The following is a 26,345-nucleotide window of genomic DNA, read 5'->3' as shown; positions in this document are numbered from 1 at the left end:
AAAACGGTGTTTTACAAAGGTGTAGATGAATAAATTTTCTATGAAAATATGCCCTCTCGGTATTTTTTCAAATTTACGGAAGCCCGTAATAAAGCGAATCAAAATATGATAATACCCAATGTCTGGTACTATTTGCCCCAGCTTTTTTGAGAATAGTTACAAAATTAGCTTTTAGAATTAGCTTTTTTTGATGAGTTATTCCAAAGGCACCGTCAAATCGGCTCCTCGATCGGTCTTCACCAGCGAAGCGAGGAGAACGCTGTATTGGAATAGGCAATCAATGGTCTGGTGTGGGGTCCGTAGCATTCGTGCTACAACTGGTAATGGTCTTTGATTGATTTAACGGGAAATTATTCTGAGGATATATATTAGAAGGGGGGGGGGGGGGGTCCTTCGAAGATACCAAGTTGATATATGTAATCGTTTGAACTCTAGGTTTGGCAAGACTGGCAGCCGGCAAGATCGAAGGATCAAACTGAAAACAACGTGCCAATATTTTTCAGAAATCATCTGATTCACCAAGTTTTTCTAAAAAATTGGCCCCATCGGGGTCTGGAGGGTGGAAATTTTAATGAGTTAAAAAAATAGAGAATATAATACATAATTGTTCTCTCGCTATAGTTAACCTGTAAATGCTAAATGATACGAAAATACTTTTAGGGTATAGTATTGTTACGAGTTCGAGAATTTCGCAAAGCATATGGGACACTTTGCCACCCCTTTTCTTTTAAATATTTTGGAAAGGTGACAGTAAGGGTTGCACGACTGAATGCACGATTGATGAAGGGTGAAATGCAATATTTCTAACATTCAAAAACTATATACATTGTTTTTCAATACTTGACAATTCCATATAGAAAATATGCGATACAGTATATAACACAATAAAAACTTGTAGAATAAGAAAATAGCCAATCTATTTTCTGCAGTGTCAGATTGAAAAATAAATAATAAATGTTGTACAATTGCTACGGTGGTGAAAATTGTACGAATGAGTGATTCAAGAAGTAATGTGACACGATACATTGGGCTTTAACTTGTAACATCTCTCGACACAATTGCCTTATCTCTTTTTCGACTAGTGTGTTTCGCTTTATTATGAAGTTATATGTTGTTTCTGTTAAAATCCAAAGTGTGCAAGAAAAGGGTTTTATATCTTGACTGTGAGTGACCAAAGCAATTGTGTATGTTCTTCATTCTCACTTCAATAGATGTGGTAATTAGTTTGAATGCCTCAAGAGATGGGTGTTTTGTTGTTGGATTTAGCAATGCACAAGATAAACTATTCGGGATTCTGGCCAGGAAACTGATTTGTGTAATTGTCTCGTAAAGTCTCTTTTCCTTATATTCAGTTCACTTCTCGGCAGCTATATATCTTATAGTAGGACCATTTTAGGATGTATAATATGTTTTGTGTTAGCTGAATATGCTTATGCTATAGGGGTGGGTCAATATAGTGGCATAGGGGATTTATTACAATGTTGGTCTCACTGTATAGTCGTGTTGAAAATCTTATTCTAAGGCTAAGTACTGAGACACTTTAACTTTATCACATGCGCTATTAAAGAAAGAACAAGAGCTGCATACACCTTGGTCTTAATCTTGTGGTGAATTTTTAAATTTCATGACTAATGGAGAGAATGACAGAATTCTCATAAGTTCTCAAATCTAACTCAAACTGTTCCAGTTTTAACTCTCTTCATGGTCAAACAGACAGAAGTACGAACAGTTTAATGTAACTGCCTATCTCTGTGTAATACCTTAATTTCCTTTTATTTCAACTTTACATTTTTTTTTCCTTTTTCCTTCTCAAAGTGTCCAACTTCCACCAATTGGGGACAACTTTCCTCATCATATCTTCGAAATTTCATCCATATACTCCATATACTTTTGAATCATTCCTTATAACGGTTTTTCATAATTAAAAGTTTTAAGGGATCTAAAAAGGTTTTAGAATTTCTGATAAGTGTAAACCGGTTCCAATCGGTTAAAAACTGGTAAAAAGTAAATTATATGAATGTACTTAAGGTTAGTAAGGTAAAAATTAATTTTTTAAGGGGAAACACCACTACACCGAGAAAAATTTGGATGGTATTTTCTACAAATCGTGTCTTTAAATTCTACTGTCTCAAAAGATAGTAGAAAATACCATCCTCCATAGAAACTTTCCTTTAGAATCTACCATCTTGACATTTTAAATTTTACTATTCTATGGATAGTAAATTCTAATAGCCGGATGGTAAAATCTACTATCCTCCTTTAGATTTTACCTTGACCTCTCTTAGATTCTAATATCCGGGAAGTAAATTTTACTGGCCGCATATTAGATGTTAGAATTTAACTGGAAGACAGTAAATTTTAACGGAGGATAGTAATTTGGATTGAAATTACTATCCAAGCCAGTAAAATTTGCCATCCTGCTGTTAGAATGTCATTTTGGAATATCGTGTGTGCCGATGCAACGGTTCCCGATATGCTTTGAATACATTATAGGAGTTCGTGGCGCAGCTGGAAGATGCTCGACTGTCATCACAAAGGTCGCCTGTTCAAATCTCGGCGTAGTCATCAATGTTGGAAAAAGATTTTCACGCATCAAAATGGCTTGAAATACAGAGATTGTCATCCAAGAAGGACCCCAAGCTCTCAAATAATGGCTAAAAATTAATGGAAATATGGAAAAATAAATTTTTCCGACATTTTTCGTTCTAATATCCGGCTAGTAAAATTTACTATCCTGCCAGTAAAATTTACCATCCGGCTAGTAAAATCTAATATCCGGGATATTAGAATTTACCATCCGGTTATTAAAATTTACTATCCATGCAATAGATTCTACAATTTTTGACAGTCCGATTTAATATCGCGTTTGCTGGGTGACTTTTTTACTATCCGGCCATTAGAATTTTGTATGGAGGATGGTAAATTTTACCATCCACATTTTTCTCGGTGTAGAGCGTAGGTTTTATGTCTTCGGAACACTTCCGACTGTAAAGCTCGTTAAAGTCGCCAAATTGTCTGATGTAGATGAATTGAATCGCATCCAGTGAGCTTTATTGGACTTAATTTCACAAGGCTTGGTATTGACAATTTAATCTTATTTTGTGCAAAATATTTGCATGACTTGGTATCATCCTTACGAGAAGGTCTAATTCTTGTAGGATGTTATATTGATTTATTATTAAAATAGTATAAACGCTGAAATTAGCGATTTTATACAATAAGATTAAGTATATGGTTTTTGTTTTTAGAAAAGTACCTACAAATTTGCAGGACCCTAATATCTTCCCTTCCGAGGTTCAGTATTAGAAACATGTGCATGTCCCGTCCCGAGTAGCCCCACTCTCCTGTAGTTAGATGTATACCATTTTCAAGGGAATTTCTTCAATCTTGTTTAGTACATTCTCCTAAACTAACCTCATCTCTCTTGGGATTTATGGTGCATTGTGGTGAAAATCTGAGAGTATTTTCAGCATATATCTCTTTCCATCCTCTTTTGCCTATTCTTATCCCAATTGTCGAGTGAGTGAGATATCATTCTGAATTTGTAGCATTATATAGTGCAAGATATATTTGTACACAAGGCGGTGTGTTTATTGAAATTCTTTATGTCTCGCCAGTCTCGACAGACTTCACACTATACAATATATATACATATGGGAGGATTCTCTATCGTACTTTTTCCTCTTATATAGAACAGCCACACACCAATAAGGCACACCACGTTGTGCTTTTCTCGAAAATGATGACGACACTGAGAGAATTTGTGGTTGCTACTACCTCAACCATACCGGATGATGATGCTTGATGGTGTTTTGACTATATAGTCGATAATGCTATATAAAAGATTTCCTACTACTCTCTCTGTAGGACTTTTGAAAGATGTTGTATATATTGTATTACACTCTGATTTCAAATTGCTCTATATATCGCACCTTTGCAATTAAATGGACATACTTTATTTCTTTAAAATCATTCTTTCCTTTCCTGTAGTTTACAGTGTTTTAAACTCCTAATTTCTATACTTGAGAAAGTTTTTTTTATTAATTAGAATTTGTTTCGGAGTATTATATGTAATATTATTAATTGTGTTGGGAGATTTATCGTTCAATTGTTTGTTTTTTTTGTACATTTCAAATTGGGGTAAAACAGGGGTAGAGTAAGATGGGGTAATTTGGAATCATGTTTAATTTGGAACAGTGGGATTTTCTAACAATTTTAGATGGCAAAAGGAATAAAACAACGAAGAAGTACTCTTGAATGTAAAGTCTTGTACTTCTTTGTGGTTTTCTTATGCTCTTTGACCATCTGCAACAGTGAGAAAATCTCAAAATTCCAAAATGGGCATGATTCAGAATTATGCAATCTTACCATAATTGAGAATCATTTTTAATTCAAAATTTTGAGATTTATTTACTATTTCATATGGACACTAACAAAAAGAAAGTGAAGAAGTACAAGCCTTACACAACTAAATTTCTTCGTAGACTTTTTTTCATTTTGTCTATTTAAAACAGTTAGGAAATCCGAATATTGTAAATTATCTAATTTTACCCTATTTTCATCAGACTGGAATTATTTTACGACAATTCAATAAATTTCTAATTTGATGCCAACTCAAGAATTTTTTTCTGACTGCTCTCTAGTTCCACATCTCTGAGAAGCTAATGTTTTGGTCAACGCTTTTAGTCCATCACATGTTAGGCCAAAATTACCTTCTCGAACGTTTTTTCTAAGGTCTACATTTCATGACTTTTCAGGGTAGATTTTTTCTTTATAAATTCGATGACTAGCCCACTAGTACAGTAGACTCTCTCTCAATTGGGCATTTGGGTCAAAATGTCATCCGGTTTATCGATATATTTGGGCGTCAAAGCCTTTGTAAATTCGACAAAAAACGCTCAATTATAAAGGATCACGATAAAATAGGAAGAACTACAGCGAATTTGAGCAAATTTGCTTCATAATTAAACGTGAAAATTGTCAACAAAATTTTTCGCCCGATTGAAAAAGAGCCGATTGAGCGAGAGTCTACTGTACCTCACTGTTCACTTCCATGGCATTTTTCTTTTAATAGGGCTTACATAGGGGGTAAAAGTATAGCCAGTGAGTGGCAGATCGGCAGAACGTACTGATCTTGCCGATCAGTCTCCATGATCGTGCTGATCGGCACCCAAAGTGGCCCGTAAAGTAGCAGGCTTGTACCCAACATCCGGAGCCGAGCTTCCACCGTAAAATTGTGCTCCCGAACGTGGCTAAGAATTCGTATGGTTTTTGTTAGCTAAGTGCAAACGTTTCAGAGGAATACTTTGAAGCTAACAGGATCAGACTTATAACGTTCTATAACGTTCGTAATGGCTCCGGCACACCTTTTAGATCAGGAAAATTTCATAAAGTCGAAATTCGGATCCCCTTCTTTCTCACGTGTTTTGCATATGACTATCTCATTCTTTCGCATACCAAATTCGGTTGAGCTAAATTGAATTTGGAGTGATGCTTAAGAGAAGAAGAAGAGTGCGAGAGAATGAGATAGACATATGCAAAACATGTGAGAAAGAAGGGGATCCGAATTTCGACTTTATGAAATTTTCCTGATCTAAAAGGTGTGCCGGAGCCATAATAGATTGGAATAGCATTTGTAGGATTCTATTCCAGCAGCCGTATGTCAAGCTGTGTAGGAATGTTGATATCGTCTGTAATGGTTGACCATAGGTACACGAAAATTCAAAAATGCGTTTCCGATTGCAAAATTCTCCGTACTGATATTCTCCGTAGATATTATTTATTAACAAAGCAAGTTTGAGGTATAATTTAATCCCGTAAATTTTATTTGAAAAGTCAAGTTATGCTCTTTCGATTGCAAAAGGCCGATATGTGTGTTGGCAGTGGAGGGTGGTCTAGATAGGTTTTGTATTCAATCCAACATATAAAGAATGACTTGGTTTCGCGACAACGATATCTTGTTATGGGTCGACTTTGGCGTCAACAAACCAACCATCCGAGAAATCAGCCAAGCATTTCTGAAAAGCATCTCAAGTTGATGTGTCAAGGTGGTGAATTGGTAAGGATGTACGTTTTTTTTTCTTCACCTTATCCATCTCTTCAATGTAAAGTGGTGAGACAACTAGTGTTGTGTTGGTGGAATGCAATGAAATTGTATACACTTTTTACCCAATTGGGAATTTTTATTTCTTGAGATATTTCAATTTTCATATTGAAAATTTTTCTCTCTGTGTTGCTTTTTTCTCCTACTTTTTCTTCAGTCCAAGAGGTTTTTGCAACACTTGCTTCCCCATCTACGACTTTTTAGATTGGATTTCCACACCACTCGATGATACTTGGGTTTTCCTGAGAAGGAAATTCAATTACAGGAATTTGTTTGCTGGTTCTCTAACTGAATTACACTCTGTCCTTCCGAGTAGTTAAAGTGTAATGTTCTACGTAAAACGAAAAGATTCATTTGCCACCTCTTTTTATTTTATACGATTTTAGCAAAAAAAAACATTTACGTTATAATTACTCTTGATGATAGTTATTTCAGTAATAACTTGTCAGACATATGATTAAAGTGTAGTAATAGCACAATATTCATTATAGGGTAGATTAGGCTTAAAAGGGCCACTATCAGTCGTAATGGATGAAGTTGCCTCGACACGATTCTTGACTCCCGAAATTTAACTCACTATCGAATTTTCACCGATCCGATAGGTCTATGATGTTGTCAACCCGATATTTAATATTTGTCGTATACCGTTCTTCGAAATCTCTTTTCGTTATCTCTCAAGAAGCGTTTATACTTTACGTAGAATCAACCGGCTGGCCGAACGTCCACGAAAATTGATTAATAAATGACGAATAGTTTAATTTTAATATGCGTTACAGAATGGTATGACATTTTCACAAATGGATGATTTTACTGCTCGAACTTTACAGAGAGAGAGAGAGCAGTATAATCCTTCGATTTTTTCATCCCTCTGGGACCACTTTTCTCAACAAATCTTCGCGTTGCAGATGATTTCTGACTAAGAAATGACGTCACGCTTTTTATGCGTCTGTCCGTCTGGCCGTTACTACGCATAGATCCCAAACGGTTAGAGACAGAGACTTGAGATACCTCCATGGCAAGTTCTCTTTTTATATGGAGCTATTTGAATCCAGGTCCTTTACGCAGCTCACAGAGCCGATAGGGTTAAGTTATTTAGTCCGAAATTTAGTATATTTATCTTTCCACAGGGATCAGTAACTTCCAAAAAGGGAACAGTCCCCATTTTTAAGTTATTTCGCGTAACGGTTGCAAAAGCAAAGAAATTTCCATACGTGTTTGCACGTAAAAGTGCGCTTTGGCTTCAACTCTATAGGTCACATGCCAGTGGGGTGACTTGAGATCCCATAAGTCGGTATGTTCCTTATTGTCCCCCTTTCTTCTTTGTTTTTTTGAGATTGACCAAATTTCATCGTTCGATTTTTTTTTCATTTTTGGATAAGTTTTAGAAGTTGCATATGTGAGCATTTCGTCCATATACGAAAGTCCTGTTGAATCATTCCTAATAAAAGGTTTTCAAGATCAAAGTTTAAAAAGATTGTAGAGCGCATATTTCTTAACTGAATGGTGTTTTATTTGTGATCGTTGGAAAGGCCTTGGAATTCTTGACAAGCCTGAACCGATTCCAATCAGCTATTAACGTAAAGAATCGGCTCATAACCGATAACTAATTTTAATCCAAAACTCAATTATATTACATTTAGAGAAATGTTTTGAGTGATTTAACTGGTTCAAATCGGTTGTGAACCGGTAATGAACCGGTAATGAACCGGTTATTTAGCGATAAGTAACTTTTGTTCCAATATAATTTTGTTACTCTTTAAACTATTTTGTGGAATCTATAAAGTGATTTATGAATCGATTCAAATCGGTTGAGTACCGGTAAACGGTAAATGTTGCGAAAGTACTTTTGAGGTACAGCATCTAAGTCACGAGTTCGGGTACTTCGCAAAATGTGAAACACCTTCAATGTTTTTTATTATCAAGGAATTAGACAATATATTTTTATATATGGTAAGGGCTCATAATTTTGTACAGTCTGCTTATAAGCATCGATGTTCCAAGATTGAAGTGCGATATTTTCAATACTAATTGACTTTTTTTGTTACTCTCTTTTCAGTTTAGAAACTTGGCAAGGGTTTATTGTCTTTGTTTTTACTAAAATTAGTCGTAAGCAGATCACACTGAATTTTCACCAAAGTTATTTCAACTCAAATTATATTCAAAATTTAACGTATTTAGTGTTAAAATGTTCCAAAAAGAATAAATATTTAGATAGAATTCATTATTCATCAAATATTGCAATAAAAATCCCTAATTTTAATCAATTTATTTTTAGTGTCCAATTTTATCCTCAAAGTGTCCAAAATAAGAGGCTAGTCAAAATTATGAGCCCTTACCCTAGTTCAAATTAGATTGAAACAAACCGAAAAGGCAACCAAATGCCAGACTTTTAAAAGATTTAAAGTCTTTAAATCTCATTTAATTAATTCATACGAAAAAAAATGTGTCTAGTATTAAGTATGCAAAAGCTGCTGATTGAGAGTATTACCTGTCGTTAAGATTGAGTTTGACTGAATATATGACATTTCCTTTAAAACTCGTTTAATAAATTTGTTTCCAACTCATCAGACTTTTTGGCAAATTGAACATTTGTGCAGAAGCAAAAAAAAGAGTCAGTCTTCTGAAAAATGGCTATGCAAATAACATCAAGTTCAATGTTCATCTACTGAAAATCAAAATTAACAGCAACATTTTTTAATGAACTCAACCGTCAAATTTATGGTTAGATTTTTATTGATGTTGGACTTTTTTTATTCGGTATAAATGTTCCTAATTAGAATTTGTACTGGGAAAGAGTGAAAGAACAGCAAAAAAGAAAGCTTATCTCGCGTTCTTTCAACGTAATCTACTATATGTATATACAGTCAGTGTTTGAATCTGCATATTTTTAATGGGTGTGCTGTTTTTTTTTTTAACAATCTTTCCTCTGGCATAAACACTTTAGTGAATGAGGTGCGCGTGAATCTCATATTTCATACATTATTCTCTCACGTTGCCAGTGAATGACTTTCTTTTCTAGTTACTAGTATTTTTTTTCAAGTATAGAATGAAATTTTTATTGAGACTAGAATTTTGTAATATTTTTTTTTCTCTTTGTTCTATTTACAGGAAGTGGGAAGTATCATTGGCAAAAAAGGTGAAATTGTCAAGAGATTTCGCGAAGAGGTAAGTGAACTGTACTTTTTTTTACGTTCATTTAATCATTCAGCTTATTATAGTTAATTTTATGAATGTAAAGTAGTAAAAAAAAATTATATGTTTTCATTTTCGTCTGTGAAAAGAGTCTATCTCTTTCTCTCTCTCTCTCTCAAATGCAACTGAACTTGATGACATTTTATGCTTTGTACGGTGCAATATGCAATATGTACTGTAATAAAAAATATTATATGTTGACTTACAAAAAAACAAGAAAAACAGGCGAATGAGAGAGAAACAAACTAAGCGGATGTGTTTGTGATGGCAACAACCACTAAATGACGAGAAATATGTATTTGGATAGTTGATGGAGAGTTTGAGGAATCAGTTATCATTCATCACCATTATTTTTCATCCATCATCATTTACAATTTTTTCCCTTCGCTTTTCGTTGGGGGTAGTTGTTTAAAGGAATTTCATAGTCCCATTTTGGCATACAATGACTAAAATTATAGATGAAAAAAAAACTGTAATATATCGTTTGAAAAAATAGGAAAATCTGGAACAATATGTTACGAAATGATTTTATTTTTATATTTTTTTACAAGCTTACAAAAAAAACTTAATATGTTTGTAATCATAAATATTCTTAAAGGAAATTCCAATAACTTTATGAAATTATAATTTTTCTCTATGTCGAAAATAAATTCGCTTTTCGGACCATTTTCTAAAAGACATGATTTTGGAGAAGTTCTCAAAAATTACGGGGTAAATATTGTCTTAAGTTTATTTTCATTACTTTTATTGCTATTTTTACACAAAAAACATTTTCTAAAATTGTTCGTAAATGTTTGTGAATTCCTACTAGGGATTAACGAAATACTCGTAAATCGTATATCCTATAAAAACGTTCGTAAAAGTCAGTAATTTTGTCACAAACATTGTTCGTAATATGATCACATGGCGAGCATTTTTTGTTCTTATACAAAGATTTGTTCGTATTTTTTTTGTTTCTCTGCCAAAAATTTCTAAACATGTAACAATACTTTACAAACATTTTTTTCCATATGCATACAAACATTTACGAACAAATGTTTGTAAAAGTTCAAAAAATATTCGTCAAGTGATCATATTACGAACAATGTTTTGGAAAAAGTACAAACTTTTATGAACTTTTTAACGGGTTATACAGTCAGTCCCGGCATTACGTCCTTCGGGATTATGCCCCTGTCGGAATTATGCACATGCAATTATGCAAGTTTGCCTACCGTTGGGAGTCAATTTATGAAATCATTTTTGAAATACGCCTGAATGTATACTATGGTCCGACGCGGGAAATTTGAAAACATTTTGCTACTTTGTCAGAATAAAACTTTAATTTCTTCTATTAAGGTAAATTTTTTAAATATTCTAACCAATTATTGAAGAACTCTGGCCAAAAAGTACTGTTTGTTAGTGCATTTCTTTGAAACAGATGAATCTTTTTGTTTGAACTACTTTTACTCCGTGCGAAATTCGTTCTACGGTCAATTTACTCAAAAGAAAGCCCCTGCGGGTTTGGAAATTTTCTCTTAGCGTAATGACAGTTGAGTGTACGATTTACGAGCCTTTGAATAATCTCAAAAGAACACGGTTTTGGCGAGAATGGACGAGAGGGGTGAAGAGAAAATTAGGGGCGTTTTATGCTGTGTAAAGGCCTCTACATACTAGGAACACTTTCTTTAAAAACAATATTGCCTTTTTAAAGAAAATTTCTCCTAAAGGCAGAAACGTCAGAATTTTTCAAAATGGCAATTTTTGATGAAAATTGCTTCTTATGTGTAGACACCATAAGCACACTTTTGGAAGGGACCGGGTTCCCGAATTTGTAAAATACGGGAGGACAGATGGACGAACTTAACGTCACTTCTCAGAAATCGTCCAAAATGCGAAGATATGTTGAGGAAATTTGTCTCCGGAGGGTACAAGGTTGAAATTTTGGGGATGAAAATATCGAGGGATTATTAATTTACACTGCTTTCTCTGTGGAATTCGTGCAATAAAAATACTTTTTGAAAAAGACCCACGTAAAATAAATAAAAACATATATTTTACGTTTGTAATTTGTTTGAATGTTATCACCGCTCTACTTTCTACTCTACACAAGTGTCATATAATTAATTTTGTTAATTAAAACACTTGAATTCCACTGAAATTAAGAAATATCTTTACATCAATTTGGCCATAGAAAAAAAACCCTTGGAAAATATGTCATGTTATCTGTGACAGTTGAGCAAAACGGTCGAGAACTTTATTATATTAGTCCCGATGTTTGCCACTACGAGCGCCAAATGGTGTCCTTCACAAATATATTTTAAAGAATATTCTCTATGGGAGCTTCACAAAATTAAGGTGTTAAAGAGGCTTTATTTAAGGCTGCAATTTAGTCATCGATATAATAGTAATAAATATTGTATTAGATTAATATTATCATAATATGTAGAATATTTGAGAACTATTCTGTTAAATGAATTTAACGAAATTTTTCAATCTCTTTAAACTTTTTGGTAGTATTTTATTCAAGAGCTTTAAAGAAGTATTTGGAAAAGAATTCTCCAAAATTCTCTCAACTTCCAGTAAACAAATAAATTTTATTTGAAGAAAGCTCTTCTTTCAGCAGTGAACATTGAGTTTTGAGCTATAATTTTCTTTGGTACGTCATTTTAGTGTTTCTCGAAAAAGCTTAGTGCTTAGAACAAATTTAAGAGGTTTTATTATTATTTTATGATGTGACTTTTCACTAAGCTGAAGATAATGACTGTGGGATTTGCAGTGAACTCAACGACAAAAAAATGTGCTAAAATGCGGGATGAGAAAGAGGGGTTTTCTTAAATGGTGTTTTAAGGGAGTTCTTGGACACAATTTTCTCCATGACTTGAAACATAAAATTTGGTGTGGGAGTCTTTTTTTTTTACTGTGTATAATGTTTTGGAACAGGCCTCAGAGTCTGTCTGTAGTAGTAGTGGATGAAAAGAGATCCCATTAAAACGCCCTTACGAATTTATAATCCTTCAAATTAAGAATGGCATTGTTTCCAACGTTTCTGTGGGAACGGAGAAAAGTCGCCAAAGAGGAGAGGATGGAGATGTAGGGGATTTGGGTAGGACAAGAAAAACTGCGGGGAGACAGTCAACTGAAGATGTCGACTAAAATGCTGAAGAAGTTTTTTAATCAAACAAAGCAATTATAAAATTAGCTGAGGTTTCCTTCCAGGGGCCGTATCCTCCAGATGTGAGAGTTTGATTTTGTGGGAAAAGTCAACTCTCCGTGTGGAACTCTCCTATTCGGTATCCACGAAATTTTTGATTGGAAATTTTCTCATGAAAAACCGGAGAGAATTCTCGAGTGGTATTCCCGGTGAGAGTTTGATTAGTTTACATAGAAAATAAGCAAATAAATTAAAATATCGCGTTTTTTTAAGTTTTAAATGGTTTTTAAATAATTATTTCACTTAATAAATACAATTTCCGTATATTTATAATAAATTTCAATTTAGTTTTTTTCTTAATAAATTGTACATGCATTTCGAACTTTTTTTCATTTTCTGTTATTATTTGTCTAATTTTTTTTGAGTTTGATACCAATCATTTTCCAAATTGTTTATTATTTTAGTTTTATTTTGTTTCAGCTCTCGTGAATAAGAAAACGGTTGTGGCCATTTAATGATTAGATCTTTGAATAACCTATTTATATTCTTAATAAATACGAAATTGAACAGAATTTTAGCAGTTTACTTGGCCGTGAACTCTTTAAAACTCTTAATTTTTATTTTAACTAAAATGGGAGATGAAAGATCGCATAATCTATAGGGAGTTTATCAGGAAAAAGTTCTTTTTTATTAAGTTGAAATTGTTAGATCTCAAGAGCCAACAAAACAAATATTTTAAACAAATATTTTTTTTATTTTTTATATGTACGTGTTCCTCCTTAAATTAGGAAAAAATATATTAAGTGAGATTCTTAAAATTTGCATCTATATTATCCTTTTTTATTCGACATACAATCTTAGAAAAATTGTAACTTCCCTATTCAAAAAGTAATTACAATACTTGAAACGCTTTTCTTTAGGTTAATTAAGTTTTTATTCGAGAAAATTCCTTCAAATACTCCATGTGAAATAGAAAATAAAACGGAAAATATCAAGAATTTTCCGCGAAAAACATATCAATTTTGAATTTTACTCTTGAGTGATTTTATGTATATCAGTATCTTATAAATTTAAAATTTTCAACGATCTTTCTATTTTTCTCAAATTGACTATAGTTCTTATATGTGTTAGAGTTGTTAGAGATAAAACCGAATTCTGAAAGGGTATAAAATTCTATAACTAATTCTGTAATAATCGAAAAATAAAAAAATACTCAAACTGTCATTAAAATAACGGAAGTTCGAAATGGTTATCAAACATTGCGAAACTATCATTAATATTTGTCGAGGTTCTCAAGTATTGCAAAAATGTTTCAAAAAATACTCATCAAATCCGAAAACAATACCTAATTAGCGACTAAGAAAGCTTTCCTTGGCGAAAACTCGTAACCTTAAGATTTAATATGCCTTGTCGCTCGAAAATTGGTTCGAAAAATCACAAAAAAAAAAAAAATGAGAAAATATTGAAGATAATCCTTGTCAAATTACTTAAAAAAAAGAAAAATTAAAGGTAAATTGGCTTTTTGTTACAAAAATCTCTGAAAATTCACTTTAGCGTTAATTGACAATTTTCAGAAAATTTATACAAAACCATAAGAAAATGAGAAAATCTGTATACGTGTAAATAGGTATTTATAACTGAATTAGTACAAATGCAAAGGTTTTTTTTTAAAGTTTTTTTTACTGTACTAAAATATTAAAAAGAGAAATTTGGCAAAAATTCCTGTGCAGTCATTTAAATGTTAAGAGGAGTCGCGATGAATAAATCAAAGCTTATAACAATGTTATTTAATTGTTTATTCATTCATTTAATTTATAATTACTTCAGTATTCAGTGTTTTTTGCGACCAAAAACAGCCCGCGGATTGTCAAAAAACGATTTCCACAAAAAGTTCCACACGAAAATCTCACCTGCTTCTCTCCGATATTCGTGGATACGGAGAGCAGTCAGATGGGAAAAATAAGAGAAAACGTCAAGGAGAGAAGCTCGCGGAGAATCTTCTCTCACAAAGTGGAGGATACGGGCCCAGCTCTTGCTATCAATGGGGATGGATGGGTTTTTTTTTGGTTGTATAGAAGGCTGAAAAGCTGTACTTGTCAGAGAGTATTTCCCTTTTTTCTTTATATTTTTCTTGTGTCCAGGAAAATTCAGAGAAAATCTTGGAATCAATAAAGACGAATAAGAGAGGAAAGTAAAGAGACATTGCAAGTTTATTTTTCTTTCATCACTATACCAACAATTTCGGATAATTGTTCTATTTACTATTTCTTTCACTAAATTTTCTTGTGTTTTCTTTTGCAAGATGTCGTGATAAATTAGCACTGTTGGACTTCCTTCTGGGGTTGTCTACCAAAATGAGATAAATTTACTTTGTTATAAAGTATTTATCCAAGACCACCGTGTTCATACCTTCCTGTTTTTAGTTAATTCATCATCTTACTCCACAACTAATTGAACCAAGTAATGTGTATTGAAAAATCAATGGTGAAGATAAATCAGCGGAGAGCTCAACTCACAAGAATTTTAAAAATCTGGAAATACTCTCACAATTTTTTTCATGTGCATACCTGTATGCATTCTTATTTTTTTAGGACGGACAAAATGTATATCCGGTAAACTCAGGTGTTATTGAGTAAGACCCAAAAAATAAAACACATTCTGATTAAACACTAGGGTAAGTGTGCCAAATTTCGACATAGTTGCATATAAGCACCGAAGTCCTAAGTTTGAAATGCAATATTTTTAATTCATATTGATTTTTTTTGTTACTTCCTTTTCGGGAGGGTTGAGTCGAACCTTGAAAACTAGTTTATCATCTTTGTTTTCTTTAAATCACTTCCTAAAATATTGAAAAATTAATAAAAAATAGGGACATTGCTTTGTGTAGTATTCCGGCCACTTTCACCAATTTCACAATTTCACCAGAAATTTAAAGATTGATTCACTATTAACATAAACAGAAACAATCTTTAACCCTCTAACGGTGTTTTCTTTAATATGCCGAAAAAAGTTCTAAAACAATGTTTTCTAGGATAATTATGATCCAATAAAGTCGAAAAAACCATCCATTCTTCATTGTCTCTTTTAGTATAGGCTCTAGGTGAAAAAATACAAAAATTTTTTGAAACTCTTTTTGCTTCTAAAATTCACATTTTTAGTTTTTTCAAATTTTTTAAATAAAATATACAAAGTAGAATGACATATATTTCAGTAAAAAATAAATTTATTTTAGTCAGATAACTTTAAATCGGTATTTTTATGGAAATTGGAAATGAGTTTTTTTGCACTAATATTTTTTGTTGCTTTTTCTCTGACCTGTCACCCAAAACTGGGAATAGCAACAAAACGAAGAATCAAAATGAGTTCAAACTTTCAAAAGATGTTTATAAGACTATTACCGAGGACACTATAGCACTTTTAAATAAATAAAACCTTTATTGTCGCTGTAAATGTGATTTTTGTGAAGACCGCCTGGAGGCGGTCTTACCCGTTAGAGGGTTAAAGAAGACTAATCAATTTTCATGAAAAACACCGAAGGAAAACCTGCACTTCACTACAAATCACAAGACTGTTAGAAACACAATCGATCTGTCACATTTTTTGTAAGACTCCACGTTTTTACAATGCAATTTAAATTCAAATTATACGTAAAATTTAACGGTCTTTGTGTTAATACATCCTAAAATGAATAAATAATTAAAAGCAAAACGAATTCGAAGATTACATACATAATTTTAATTAATTTATTTGCATGGCCGAAATTACACTCAAAGTGGCCGAAATTTGGCACACTTCCTCTAGTTAAAATTAATCACCAATAAAATTTTGAATTTTGTAAAACTACTTTAACTTTCACCAAACTATAGGAACATTTTTTAAGATGATACGAAAAATGTGATTTTTCAATTAAAGTTAATTTAACGTGTGAGTTTAAGAAGGAAAACCAAACGTTTAAGACAGTGAAGTGGAAGGAATGGGGATCGTTGAAAGCTCGTATAGTCGATATCTCTAATCATTTGACCTCTATATCGGAAACATTCACACCAAAACCGAATAGTTACGACTATAATGTTTTTTCCGAGAATTTAATTTTGACACAGTTTCATGTAAGCACCAAAGTCTTAATATAGATACGTAATATTTTTAATACAAGTTGCAATTTTTTGTTACTTCTTTTTCAGGAGGGTTTTTGGGAACCTTGTAAACTATTTACAAGTCTTTGTTTTCTTTTAAATTATACTTAATGCATTTTAAAATTATTAGAAATATAGACATTGCTTTGGGTATTATTTCGGCCACTGCGATTTTCGTAGTTTCTTGCCCTTTCGGAATTCTTATAAAGTCTTTTTTTACATTGTCTCGTTAGTAGAAACGATACTTTTTTCTGTTTTTTTTTGGGTAGTATTTTTCATCATGTAGAGAATGAAAAGAAAACTAAAGTTTATAGAATTTTGGGAAATAATAAATGGACGAAATTGCAAGCTGACCGAAATTTGGTAAAGTTCCCCTAAAATTATTTGAAATTTGTGGCTTTGATGGTATTTCCAAAACATTTATCTAGAACATACAAGGTTATTGGAGGTCCATTTTATACACTGAGAGAAATCCGAAAAAGTTAAAATAACATTCAGGAAATGTTAATTATACCCTGCACTATTGATCCGAAATTGATGTAAATATTACCCTTTTTAGGTGTATTAGGGGTTAAAGTTACCCTTTTTCATGTTAATTGTACCCTTATAAAGGTGTAAAATTAACATTAAGAAATGTTGATATATTTTTACACCTAAAAAGTGTTAAAGTTATCAGGAAAAAATATTACTCGCATCCTCTTTTTTTTCTCAGTGTAGGTATAAACCTGCACTCAGAAAAAAACGAGTAAAATTAACACAAATCGGTGTTAACTCTCTTTCGTTTTGATTTTCGATTAACCATATTTTAGAATTAAATTTACGCCTATTTAGTATAATATTCAGAACAGTTATTTCAACTTTTTTTCAGAATAACTCCTACTCTTACGAAAATCATCTTGACAGAAGTATATTCTTAAATCCAAAACATTTAAGTATATAGGGTCAAAGCCTTTCGGCCTATTGGCATTTTGAGAACTTATCTCAAAACCTGATGGCATGCTATTTTGTACTATTTGAGATATGAAATTTCAACATATATTCTTGTAGGAAGAGCTAGAATAATAGAAAAAAAAACCTCAACAGGTGTTTCTTCACCCCTACTTCAGTTGGGATGAAATTTCACATCGAACAACAGTAGGGGAAAGTGCCCATGCTTGATAGCATTGGAAGCTTCGTAATGACTAAATTTTCTATGTTTCACAATATATATGTGACTCATCGCAACCATATTTTAAAAACTATGGGAAAGTGGCCAGTTTTTAAAATATATTACGGAGTCATGTTTATTGAGATACATTGGAAAAAATTTGGTTATTACGAAGCTTCCAATGGTATCAAACATGGGCACTTTCCCCTACTAGGTACATAGATATCGGTCGAGTTAAATTAACTCGCACGTAGATTTTTTCAACATTAACTGCCTAATATTTACAACGAAAAAGAGTAACAAGATATCCTTTGAGTTAATTTAGCTCAGTTATAGAATTGTTTCAACTCTACCGGTTTTTTCTCAGTGTAGATTTGACGACTTTGAGGATATCGAAAGCTTTTTTTCACTGTGCGATTTGTGTTCAGGTTTAACCGTTTTGCAACGGACTTGAACAGATTTACAAATAACTCAAATATTTATGGTCTTTAAGTCAATTTATGAGGGGTTCCCTGTAGGTCCTAACTCATTATCTGCAACAGTTTGGCCTCTAGAGCTGACGATACTGGTGGCAGCGTGCCATAATTTTTCAGAAATGGTTTGATTCGTAAAGAAATATTGAGATAAATGGTCTCCGGTTGTGGGAGGTGGAAACTTAGTAGTTTAAAAAAAAAACAAAGGATTAAAATACTTTTTCAGTGAAGTTCGAGCAACAAAAGAAATTGAAGAATTTATAGACTGTAGATCCATAAGCACACCTTTTAGTCTTGGTATAAACGTTGTAATTGGCAAAAGTCCATAAATAAATTTATTTCTAATTTCGCAATTAGATAAATGGCAAAGTTTTTCTCTGGCGCCATTATTTATGATTGTGATCACCCAAGTATATACACAATTGGGTGAGGTAAAACTAAAAAAGAAAAACAAAAATCGTTGGATGGGTAAGCATCAGAAGTGGAAAAAGAATTGGGTGAAATCTTAAGGGAAATAAATGAGAAATTTATGGATGCAATCAAGGATATTAGTTCACGTGGATTCCATTTATTCTCATTCAATTGAAAGTCACAAATAGTTACGGAGTAGAGGGTGAAATAAAGGTGAAAAAGAAAAAAAAGGGATGTTGAACAGAAAACTTTCACAGTGTTGTAGGTAGACTGTAAATGGGAGAAAAGGAAAATAGAGTTTTCGCAAGTGGGTATGAGATAGGGAAAAAGTCTGCAGAATTCAAACATAAGTTTCATACTCCTATTGTTAGGTGTGAGTGGAAGAGAAAAAGTTTTCTATATCTAATTGTTTCAATTTGTTTATTGATCAATATTGAATAGAGTTTGTGTCATTATTTAATTTTCTCTCTTGTTGTTCTTTCATACACAATACATTCCAAATTCCAATTGTATTAGCTTAGAATGTGTATATATTTGATGATGATTTTTTTTTGGTATTTAATAATTGAGATTGGTTTAATAAATACACAATTTTTCATCAAATTTTGTTTGTTATAGCAAATAATCAAAAGTTATAAAATTTAATACTAAATATTATTTTAAAAAAAATGCATATTATTTTTGCCCAATGAATACAAGCTGTATATATAAACTCAGTAATACTCCAATTAATCTATTCATTCTGTTTGATTGGCATTTTGATAGCCATCTAGTAGCTAGATAGCCATCAGTTGATCTAAATGTTTATCATACAACTACAAAAATTTTTTATCGTAATGCCCAACGCACAATAACTTTTATTTTGTAAACATGTTTTTGACATTTCAATGAGAGTGTGTGAAACAGAGATCTAGTTATCTCGTTTTCTCTCATAGGAAATTTTGAAAACATATTTACAAACAAAAGTTATTGTGCGCTGTGCGTAACAAGTAAATATTTTCTAAAATGATGCTTTTGCTAATTTTTTGAATGTGAGCTTTGAGAAATTGAACGTTACAAATACGATCAAAAAATTTTAAATTCGAAAGACCAAAAATCCCGCCTTGAGTTCTATTTCAAATGACCCCACTCTCTTTACAACTGGGGTTAATTTAGTTAGCGACAAAATTTATGGGAGGTTATTCAATACTATCATAGATTCCTAATAATTACATCTATAGTAAAGAGAGGTAATCCGGATACTTTTCATAGAGTGCGACTTTAATGCTTGTTTTTGGACTGATGAAATATTTTTTCCCCATTCCAAATCAATAGAATTATTCTTTGTTTAATTTAGAATCATAATAGAAATAGAATTTTAGCAATAATATTGATGAAAATTAATAAAATTACGATAATATTAATATATGCGCAAGAATGTTACTGCGACGCTTTTATGTAACTCCGTTGAATTCGATCAAACTCGGATGCTCATTTTAAGGAAAAGTTTAATGCATAAAAATGAGAAGATATTATTTCAAAAACATTTTTTTAGAGTTTTATTCCATCAATTCATTTCAATAATTTATTATTTAATTATATATATTTTTATTTATTTTAAGATTGCACTCAATTCTTTGATTTTTCCTCGGTTTTCTTGGCTGACTTCCTTCCACGTTTTTTCTTTTCAGCTTCAATTGGCATTTGAGCCTTTTCCTTTACCATGTTTTTCTCCTTTAGTTTTATCTCCTTTTCTTCTGCCCTTATTTTTTTATTCCTCTCTCTGGTCAACTTCCGTTCAGCAATTTCTTTCTTTTTTTGTAAATCCTGCCTCAATTTTTCCTCCTGTTCCGCGATAATTTCCTCGGAAGATACAATATACTGGTGTTTCACATTGCTGGCTTTGACCCTCTTCTTCTGACGACGTTTTGGAATTTCTCCTGGCCAGAAATAGCATTGTTTTAGTGTGTCGAAGATCGGTTGAGTTTCAGGAGGATCGAGAGTCTCAGAAGTTGCAGAGAGTTGGTTTCCAGGGAAGACTGGATCATTTGAAGGATTATTGTCGATGGCCTGATCGTGCTGGTTATTGATAATGGACTCCTCTGAATGTTGGAAAACAATTTTCGGGAAATAAAGACCAGCGTCTTCCGTGCTGATGATGGGTCCATTGTCAACAGGTTCAATGACAATATAGTCCTGCAGTGAAATGTCTTCCCTCAAACTGGTGTCTTCATTTGCAAACAGACCAGAATCCGAAATAGCACTTGACTGATTTGAGTTTCCTGATCTGGAGATGGAGAAGTTATCAATTCCTGTATTTCTGTAGTCAATGGAGATTGAGGTCGAGGCTGATGTAAGAGATTGAGGTTCGCAACGTTCATTTATTTTACACCAAACCTCAAACAAGTTCTCATCTTCGAATGCTCCACTCCAAATGCGATCCTTTTTACATTCATTGAACTTGCTGAGAGTGTCAGGTGAGATGAGATGATCAATAATCCGCAGAGCTACTTGATAGTCAGAAGCTGTAAAAGCATTCGCAATGCTCTCGTCGTTCTCAGGAAGTGATTGATCATTTGACAGATTCGTTTCCTAATTCCCTGATATCTTTGACTTCAGGATTTCCATGCTATTCACAACATCAGGATTGAATAGCACCAAACCACATCCTCGAAAGCCATTATTCGAAATTTTAGGAAGATCCAAATGCTTAAGGGCTGCACTCAAAACCTTGGCCACGTGCATAGGCTGGTATTTCACTGATGACAAGTTTGCCATTCTCCATTGGCCCATCCATCCAGCCACTTTGTGGTGACGTTCCCATTTTCCATCCTTCTGCGTTGTGAATGGCAATTTTTGGAGTAATGTCAGTTTTATGAACAGCCATTGGAGGAGCAAGTTCGCCAGTAGCTGACACCCTGAGGAGTACTGTGATACATTGCTTCGGTCCTGAATTTTTAAGAGATGGAACTACACGTGAACCTCTCCTGGACAGGACATTTCCATCTTCCGGTGTCAAAAAGAAGGCACTTTCGTCGCAATTAAAAACACGGTCTGGTGAAATGCTCAGAAGGTTGTGTTCTGTGAAATATCCAAGACAATTCTGAAACCATTCCGTGAGGTCTTCAGCAGTAACAGTAGCTCTTTCCAATGAGAAGGATTTTGGCTTGCGCATGCTGAGCTCTGGATGACGCTTAAGAAAATTCCTGAACTAAACGTCTCCGGGTCTTCCAGCTGTAAAATGGTTTGGAATTTTGTAGACCTCACAGATGAGTTTAACGCTGTCCAGAACTTGTTCCTTCCCGATGGGATGCCAGCCATCCGCACATCTCAGGATCCATTTGACAAGCTCTTCTTCTTGTTCTTTTGTAAGCGTCGTTTGGCCTGCCATTGGGGCACTCTTCCGGGTATCTGCCAGTCAATTTGTTGTGCAGTGTTGTTCTTGGGACATTAAATGTTTTGGATGCATATGCTATGGTAGAACCATTGCCGCTCTGAATATAGATAGGGAAGTGAGCGTGTATGACAGCCTGCTGATGAGATTTTGAGTTAGTGTGCGAGTTTTAGAATGCTCAATTGTTTGCATGCGGGATGCTCCCACATTTTCTTAGTTTTTCCCTATTTTCTTAAGTTTTTGTGAAAAAATAACATTGAAATTACTTAAAACAAGTGGCTTTTTAACATATTGTGATGAAAAACGAGTGAAAACAGTCCAAGAAATGTTTAAAATCGCTAAAAGAACGAAACATAACCTAAATTTTGAAGTGTCAAATGGACTCCGATATTTTACTTCGAAAATGGGGCCTAAGTTATTAAATGGGGCTTAGAAATCGGTAAAACTTGGTTCTATGATTCATGTGCAAGTAGTTTTCAGTGATTTTTACTCGAAATTAAGTTAATTTTTAATAGTTTTAACGCAATCAAAATACCCCAATAACTCCCTGATAGTTAACTCCCGGACGGACTTTATGGAAGAATGGGGCCTCTTTTTTTTGTGGATTGTCAATAAATGTTAGAAAAGTGATTCTTTCAATCATCCAAAATAGGTCCTCAGTAATTTTAACCAGAAATTAAGTGATTTTTGTGTAGTTTTGAATGACACAAAATACATGAAGAACTCCCGGATAGTTCATTCCCTGACATTTCTTTTCTACAAGATTGAAGCACAGTTGCACAGTTAATCGTGATTAAATGTTGGAAAAGTAAATCTCTGGATAACCTAAGACGGATTTTGTGATAAAAACCAGAAATTCAGTGACTTTTTTTGTAGTTTTGAATGACTCAAAATACGGGAATAACTCCCGGATAGTTCATTCCCTGACATTTCTACAAGATTGAAGCTCAGTTGCTCAGTGATGAACTGGAAAAAAAATTGGGGAATATCGCAAATATTCGGGATGCAATTATAAAATATTTTTTTCTGTGGATGGTCATCTCGCAAATAAACGAAAGTAATGTAAACCAACAACTTGTGGACTACGTAAGGAAGTACCAAGAAATGTTAAAAAGTGATTACTTGACCAGACGGCCTATCGATGATCTCGCCAGAGATTATGTTGCAGGATTTGCTTCTCATTCGACGATAAAACACGTAAGCTGCCAAGGATGTATATTTCTTTCCGAATTTGCTTTAGAGCAATTATACAAAAAATGTGAACTCCTGCTTGGACGATAATAACTCTGACAAAGACAAAAAGTCTACGATTTTCATAAGTGACGATAGTTTTTTAAATAAAACTTGATTTCATCTCTACTCAGATTTTTTAATATCTCCATTTTGCATTTCTTTTACAGCGTTTAATCAATTTTTGATATCTACTAATAGAATTTAATTGAACTAATGCTTAAAATATTTAATTGATTAAATATTCAACTGAATAATAAAAATATAATATTAAAGAAAAAATATCTAAAACGTATAATGCTTTAAGATAATAAATTTTGACAGAATTCGAAAAGTCTTATGATATAGTCACATTTCATCTGGGAAACACGAAAATTATTATTTTATTTTAGGAGAAATTGCGCTTGCAATAAATAATAAAAATCATGGAAAAAATTTAAGGAAATCCCACAAAATTATCTTAAAATACTTTTTTTTTAAAATTTTAAACAAATTCCAACGCGGAACGCATTGTGCTGCTGCACTGAACACCTCAGAGCGGCAATGTTCGCTTGCACGTATGTGTGTTAGTGTGACTTTGGCATCAGCAGGCTGTCATACACGCTCACTTCCCTATCTATATTCAGAGCGGCAATGGGTAGAACCATCTCGTACACACTGCAAGGCATTCCTAATACCTTCCTTAGAGTCGGGCTTGTCCTTATAGGTCTTTTCTTTTGTTCCCTTTGGCATCTGAAACAGAAAAAGAGTCCTGAACAATGCAAATTCTGAACCAAAACATTGACTTTCACCGCATCCGACATGCATCGAAATGTAAACATTCACAAAAATCACTTATTTCTGTATGAATTATTTATATTATCAATAAACTCTTACTCACCTTGTAGATCAATAACTACACTAACTTTTATTAATAATTTTGATTGCAAATAATGTTTTATTATATAGAAAAAACACTAAACTTTTTCCAGCGACGAGCTGTCAACAGCAAAATTTTCTCAGAAATTAAATTTTTAGTACACAACCCAGCTGACCCGAGCTTAAAAAATATTTCTCTTACCCACTTATTAAACCGATAAAAATATAATTTTTGGTTTTTCTTAAAGTAGAATAGTTATATTATGATACTACAGTAATTAATTACAGAAATAAAAATATAAATTATATTTTAAGTGGATGTATCGGAGTTAAATCGGTCGCGGCATCCGAGTTTTGCAATCGTCGGAGTTACATGGCCTTACTATATTTTCATGAAATAGAGAGATGATGTTAAATAAAACCAATAATACACACTCTGTTATAGGTACTTTATAAACGTAGTTATATGTAGGGGAAAGCGGAGTGTTTTTGACATAAAGATAATCTGATATGTTGCGATTTTGTAATACTAAGATTAGCATAGCACATACTTAGACTTAACCCTTTAAGGACGATTGGAACAAAGGTGTCCCATAAAGAAAATAATTTTTCCTGACTACCTGATGTTATTTTTTCTTATGTTTGTACGTAATTGCAAAGTAGAAGGTTGAAGGAATCTAGGATATTTTTTGCAAATCTCCAGCTATTTGCTATTAGTAAATATTAAAGCTCAAAAATGGCGAATTTTTAAATTCTCAAATTTATAATTGATTTTATTTATTTTTTATACTTCCAATTTTTTTTTTAACCAAATCCCCTTTGGCAATTAAAACTACAATAGCCATACGTAATATTTTGCATTAAGCGAAAACTATTAATCATTGGTATTGTCAGAAAAATTACTTAAATTTTTGTCCCTATCGTTCATAGAGGCGCAAAATACACCGAATCAGATTCTGTTGGGCTTTTCAAGGTTAGATGTAAGACTTTTCATTGATTATATTTACCAGTTTAATTTTTATTGTTGATTTTCAGTCCGTAAAAAGTGTCTCGTCGTTAAAGGGTTAAAACACTTGATATTTTCACCATATTCCTTTAATGAATATGGCCTTTATGAATAGACCTTCATTAAAGGAATATGGGAAAAAGGGACAGGTAATCCTAATCGGCTTATGTAGGTGAGATTCTTAATGTGAGCTAACTCGGAGTGTATGCAAATTCGATTTAGAGCTGAAGTTGGGGGACGCCATTCAGTTATATTGAATCAAATTCGTGAAATTATACAAATTTTGTATTAAAACCAAAATATCAAGGATTTGGATGGACTGGCAGAAAAGTGATATATGGGTGAAACAAAGACCAGAAAGTTCTCTATAATTTTGCCATAGAATATGATCTCATCGATTACTCAGAAGCCGAGATAAGCGCGGTTTTTTGTTTCTGAACTCGTTTTTTCGACCAGATCGCCCCAAGTGTTCATTTGGTGAACTTCAACTATATGAAAGAATTGTTGTATTTTGTGAGACTTTCCATTTAAAACCCTATTTTAAGTGTCTTGGTCGAGTAGAAGCAGTCAAATTGGCATCTGAGTGGTTTCAAAGCGTTATTATCAGAAAAATCAATTTTTTCACATTTAAACGACAAAATCGGGTAGATAGCGTAGTCTGAGCGGAAAATGATGTATGGGCGAAATGTAGAGACAAATGTCCACTTTATACTGAAGTAATCTTCAAAATCGGTTCAGCGACAGTCGAGATAATTGAGGTTATGTGATATTGAAATTGGTTTTTCGACTGTAGCGACCCTAGTGTTGGTCCCAGAAGTTCAAATGTTCTAGAAAATTGTAGCATTTCGTTAGATCTTTCATTTAAGCCCTCACTTATCAAAATCGGTTACATAGAACCGGAGATATAATTTTTTGAATCTCGTGATCTTTGACCCCTCATATCTCCGGTTCTGTTATAACCAAAGCGCACTTACGCCACTTTTTGGAAACATCCTAGACTAGACTACAACACTCTAAAATTTCATTAAATTGCACAAAGGAATTTTTGAGAAAAATGAGTTTGAATTTCGATAAATTTTAACGCTATCGCAGCGCCACCTGTGGTGTTCCATTTGAAAGTGTTCATCGAGACGAAACCAAAAACCCAAAATTTAGGTTAATATGTTAATTAGAACCGGAGATAGAGGCCGGTCTATTTTCGAACTTTGAACCCCTTATAGCTTGGCTCGGGGATTATCGATCGACTTAAATTTTTTTTGTTTGATAGGTATAATCAGCGACTATAACAT

General features: G+C 33.1%; 1 protein-coding gene across 10 annotated transcripts in view; it reads left to right on the top strand.

Moving 5' to 3' along the window:
* The window catches only part of LOC129804005 (poly(rC)-binding protein 3), a 341,188-nt gene that overhangs the window by 260,911 nt on the left and 53,932 nt on the right, over positions 1–26,345 (top strand). For all 10 annotated transcript variants that reach the window (XM_055850957.1, XM_055850956.1, XM_055850955.1 and 7 more), the window contains one exon: positions 9,212–9,268. In XM_055850957.1, coding sequence (XP_055706932.1) covers positions 9,212–9,268 — 57 coding nt within the window. The remainder of the gene's footprint in view (positions 1–9,211; positions 9,269–26,345) is intronic.

Source organism: Phlebotomus papatasi, chromosome 2, assembly GCF_024763615.1.
Source record: "Phlebotomus papatasi isolate M1 chromosome 2, Ppap_2.1, whole genome shotgun sequence".
Taxonomy (NCBI): domain Eukaryota; kingdom Metazoa; phylum Arthropoda; class Insecta; order Diptera; family Psychodidae; genus Phlebotomus; species Phlebotomus papatasi.
The sequence above is the reverse complement of the archived record's forward strand: the minus strand, read 5'-3'. Positions and strand labels throughout refer to the sequence as shown.